Here is a 5,455-nt window from a genome sequence, read left to right on the forward strand (position 1 = left end):
AAGAAAATCCAGTCTGAACAGGAATCTTCAATCCCTCCATTAATCTCTCTTTCTTTTTGTGCAACAAATTTGCAATACACTTTCTTTCTCGATAAACAAATCCACTCGTTAAGAGAAACTACAAGAAGCATTGGAATACGAGCTTCAGTCTTGCAAAATCCATTGAGTACTTTATCTGATCTCAACATTGGCCTTCTAAAACATAACAAACAAAAGTAAATAAAAACAAGAAATTTCGTTAAATAGTTTGCTTTCAAATTGAACAATGGCACCGGTGAAGGAAAATTGAAGAAGTGTACAGCTGGAGAGGGAGATGAAGTTACCACCTTTAAAACCAAAGGTGCCAGTAGCAGAGCTCGAGAGAGAAGGAGAGGCAGAGGCCCTACTAACCGAAGATTAAGGAGCCCAGCTTTGGTGATTCTACCACCGTGCTGTTTTTTTTTTGGGGGGACATCAACTTTTGCAAGCCCGGGAAGTGGCACTTCTAGTGGCACAACGTCAGTAGCAACTGGTGTTGGGTTGGGCTTACCTCATTCTCTCCCATATGGAGGTGAGTAGTCCAACAAATTAGGCCCAAAACAACTCCATCTTATCTTCATCTTCTTCATTGTCCAGCAGCCAAAAACGTGAGAGAGTGAGTGTTCTCCTCCAGTGGCTGTCCTTTCTAGCCAGCCATCATCCAGAGAGTGAGGCAAAAACAAAGAGAAACGGAGAAGAAATATGAGATTTGAGTCTGTGAACAGTGTATCATCAAATCGTGATCTGGAGTTCGTTTGCCGTCCGATCGTTCTGATTTTTGGATATGTTGTTCATGAGACACAACTCTACATTCTGAACGGTGGAGATTGGAACCAAGCATCGCAAGGCAGTCAATTGTGGGTAAACCCGAAACTGCAGTTTTTATGTCTTTTGCGATTATTCTTTCCATAACTTAACCCCTGCACCACAAAGTATTAACACAAAATTTTGTTAGGGTTTTGGATAAGACCACCAAATTACGAAGCAGCAGGATACTTTCTTTGTCCATAAAGTATAAAATGCATTTAACTAAAAGCTCAACTTCTTTGTGTTTTGGGCAGACACACTTCTGTTGTTCAAGCACTATTGGAAGAGCTGCCTGGAAATTTCTGACCAACCTGCCATGTACAGATATCAAACCACTTAATGTTTAAGCAGTCCAAACAAATCTTAAAACTATTTAAATATCACCAATACACAAGTGTTAACGGGAATAAGAAAATCCATATAAAAGTAATTGTTCACTGAATACTTACCACTTTACTGTAAAGATGTTGTATAGTAGTGTTAAGGTCACCCTCCCAGCATTTTTTACCGTCATACCAAATATGCTCTCTTTTGTCTAAGTTTGGTGTGCTTAAGACTCCTCCAGAGAATGTGTTCATATTGGGGCATTTAACCACCTTTAAGACTTCCAAAAATGGGAATTTGAATGTGTAACTCCCAGAGCAAAAACTTGTGAGACTTTTTAAATTTTCAAGTCTCAATGACGTCAATTTGTCGAAAACAATTTCATCATTTTCTGTATCTCCCTCATTTGATACTACTTCTGTCATCATTCCACAACCGATTATTCCCATTTCTTCGAGTCGCACAAGACTTTTGGCTGTTGAAGATGATACCAAGTTTATCAATCCATCGCACTCCCATACTTCTAGTCTTTTTAGACTTTCATAGGTTGCTGAAGATGGCAGTAGATTAATCAAAGTGTGGCAATCATTGACAAATAGCATTTCAAGATTTTGAATAATTGAGTCCAGATGACAGTCTTGTTTCCAACTGTCCTTCAAATTAAAAAGTCCCCATAGCTCCAATTGTTTTATCTGTGTGAGCATCCCAGCACATTTCTCATCTTCTCCACATGAAAAAATCTCTTTGTATGGACAGACTTTTAATATCAGTTTTTGGAGACTGTTAAACCCCTCAAGGACTTCAATTGGAAAGTGTGCTGAATCATCCTTAATGATCTCAAGAACTTTCACTTTGGAAAACTGATGTTTCGGAAATTGATCTTGCCATATAGACGCGATGTCCTCTCCACTTAGTGTGATCCTTTCCAAATTGGAGTTAACCTGAAGATCAATCGTATAAATCATACCAAAATTAATATTCTCCTTAACATTTCACACGGTATGTAATAATTTTATATATATATATCTTTTTTAAATCAGAAGCAAGCAGAAAAAAAAAAAAAAATTGAATGTAGACAAACTAGGTCTCATGCAAATAACAATTGCACTATGTAACTTTAATTTATGTCTAGTAAGCACGGAGCAAAGCCAATTGCAAGGCAATTAAGGAAATTGCCCATAGGTCTCCTCTGAATTAGGAAAAGAAAAATTTAATAACAATACAATGAATTTTATTATTTTCAATATATATTTTATTATTATTTATCTTCAATAAGTTTTTAAACTTCTACGTTTTCAATATTTATGAATTTGAAGTTACTCAGACATCTTGAACTAAAAAAAGAGAAAAAAAACTATTGATTTCAGATGATGTAACTCATACCTATTATTATCATGGATACCAATAATAGCATAACATTTCAACCTAAGATTATCTAGAATTATTACAGTTCTAAGCTTTTTTGTCCCACTCAAAAGTGAAAAATTCCACATCCACTCATTTATGGCTCACCATTCGCCTTAAAACACAGCATTTCATTCTAAAAGACAGCACAGCCATTTTGAAAATTGTTGAGGGCACCTAAGTAGTTTAAGAGGCAAACAACCCTCTTCTTCCTATAAATAAAGGCGAAAGCTCACTCAAATCTCTAACCGGCAGCCTTATTAGGTGAAAATTGAAATGAATCTACTTTTCCTCAAAATCTGTTGGTAGAGAAGAGAAGGTGCGGTGATGAAGGAGTAATTAATCTCGTTAATCATGAGATCTCCGCCGATGAGCGATGGCGACGTCGGAAGCAATCGTTTACGGAGCCCTCCTTTCCGGTGAGTAGGGCCGTCAATTGGTAAGGTTCACTCGCTTGTTGCGGGTTTCGAAAAAGCCGAATCCATGGCAGTTGAAGATAGATCGTTGCCGATGGCCGGTAATGGTGAGATTGTGGTTGTTGGCAACAAGGGGCAGCTTCATGGGCTGGAAAATGGGATGGGTGTGAATAGGGCCCAAAGTGTTTCTACTGGCCCAAATGGACAAGGCAGCTTTGGAGACAATGGGTCTGTTAGTGAAGTAAGGGTTAAACTGGGTCCGAATAAGACTAAAGTGGTACAGTTATAAGACTAAAGTGGTACAGTTAGTGTGGGCATGTTGATAAATTTTGTGGTTGAAGTTGGTTGTGGTGGCTGTGAATTTTGTGATCTTGTTAGCGTTTGGGTTGTGTGGGATATTTTTTTGTGTGGATTGCTGGTGCTGGGTGAGATTATCCGGGATGGATGTGATCTCTTTGGTGGATTTGTGGTTTGACAGCTCCTCCATGAAGCTGATTCGGAAAACTTTGCAGCAATGCATTAGAAGAAGCTATGTGGGACTAGTGGAAGAGTTTTGTAAATGGTATAGGAGGTTAAAAGGAAATTGCCATAGGTCTTCTCTGAGTTAGGACAAGACAAATTTAATGGTAGTACAATGAATATTTATTATTTTCAATATATATTTTATTATTTATTATCTTCAATAAGTTTTTAAACTTTTATATTTTCAATATTTATGAATTTTATTTACGTTTAAATTTTAAAATTTAAATTTTTTTATTAATAAACTTTAATTATATTGTCAACGTTTCAAGTTTGAAGGGGAATAAGAAAATCAATGAAAAAATAGTTGTTAAAAGAATACATACCTCTTCTTTGTACATATGTTGTATAGTTGTATTAAGGTCACCTTCCCAACACCATTCGTCTTTATCCTCCTCATCTTGTTGAACTTTCAATAAACTTGGTGTGTTTAAGATTCCCCCAGAGAAAGACTTCATCTTGGGACAATCTTCCACAATTAATTCTTTCAAAGATGGGAAGTTCAATGTGTATTTCCCAGGGGAGAAGCATGTGAGATTGCTTAAATCGATTAGTGACAACAACTTCAATTTGCTGAAAACAATTTCATCTTCCACTGCCACATCTTTCTCATTCGATACTATTTCTATCATCATTGAGCAAAATTTTATTTCCATTTCTCTCAACTGTACCAAATGTTTTGCTACTGATGGCGTGACTAAGTTCATCAATCCGAAGCAGGTACTTACTTTCAAAACTGTTAAATTTTCGAAAGATGTCGAGGATGGAAGCACATTTATCATTCTGTAACAGCCATTTACTTCTAGAACTTCAAGATTTTGAAGAATAGCGTCCAGTTTGAAGTCATTCCTCCACAAGTATTTCACATCAGAAAGACTCCTCAACTTCAAACTTTTTATCTGTATCAATGTCTCCGTACGTTTCTCATCTTCTCCACATGTGAATATTTCCTTGTACGAACCTTCTCTCAGTATGAGTTTTTCCAGATTATTCAATCTTTGAAGGATGCCAACTGGAATATTTGTCGATTTATCACCTTTGATCTCAACTATACATCTGCTGAAGAAGTTTTCTGGAAATTGTTGCTGCAATGTTACCATGTCGTCCACTCTGCTTAATGTTAATTCCTCCAAATTGGGGTTAATCTACAGATCAATTTGACAAAATCAAGTTGAAGTTGAAACTCTCTCAAACAATTCAACACATAAATATCAAGCAATCTATATATAAATGAGGAATATATTTTGAATCGATGCATTGGTAAAGAAAAAATTAGAGATATATTTATTAACAAGATATGTTTATTTTTTATGTTAGTTTATTTAGAAAAAGTTAAAGAAAGAAAAAAAGACACTTACCTTTTGGACAAAGAAGAGGGATTGTTGCTCCCAAATATCAAGTTGACCCTTACTGTTTTCATGGAAGCCCATATTTTCTGAAGTGAATATTTTTGTTTTGTCACAATTACACACTACCAACTTCTTTAATTGTGGCCATTCAGAAGTATGAACTCCAGGATAGAATGTTGCAAGTTCTGGTAAGTCTTCGAGTTGTAGGAAGGTTACTCGTGGAAAGATAAATGTAGGAGTTGCTTCTACTCCTTTCTGAATAATCTCCTTTAAAACCCTACAATTGCGTACCTCAAGGTGTTCAAGCCGGTCAAAGCTTTTGACCACAGAAGATGAAAATACACATTTTTAGTTTTTCCATTCAACCACAATCAGCGTGCCAAGTTTTGATAGCAATGAGATATTGTAGCTATTTGACTATCCCAGATCATTTCAGAATTACTGAATGCAGTTCTAAGGCCTCCAATTGGGGCACCAACCTGCACATAAAGTATTTTTTGGTAAATGAATACAAAAAACATTCGTAATTTAAAATATATATGTAGTAGGTTTATTTATTTTTTTTTTCTTTATTCATTGTCAAAAAGTTTTCAAAAGATTTTTTAAATAATGAAA

The 5,455-nt window shown here is 35.9% G+C and overlaps 1 protein-coding gene across 1 annotated transcript; it reads right to left on the minus strand.

Moving 5' to 3' along the window:
• Positions 1 to 460: 460 nt before the first annotated feature.
• On the minus strand, positions 461 to 4,653 carry LOC116129615. Its single transcript, XM_031415339.1, has 4 exons — positions 3,818 to 4,653; positions 1,275 to 2,090; positions 1,060 to 1,136; positions 461 to 938 (listed from the first exon to the last, which is right to left on the minus strand). The coding sequence occupies exons 1-3, from the start codon at positions 4,589 to 4,591 to the stop codon at positions 1,095 to 1,097; spliced, it is 1,632 nt and encodes a 543-aa protein (XP_031271199.1). The 5' UTR covers positions 4,592 to 4,653; the 3' UTR covers positions 461 to 938; positions 1,060 to 1,094.
• Between the last annotated feature and the right edge of the window lie 802 nt (positions 4,654 to 5,455).

This window comes from Pistacia vera, unplaced genomic scaffold, assembly GCF_008641045.1.
Source record: "Pistacia vera cultivar Batoury unplaced genomic scaffold, PisVer_v2 Contig212, whole genome shotgun sequence".
NCBI classification, from domain to species: domain Eukaryota; kingdom Viridiplantae; phylum Streptophyta; class Magnoliopsida; order Sapindales; family Anacardiaceae; genus Pistacia; species Pistacia vera.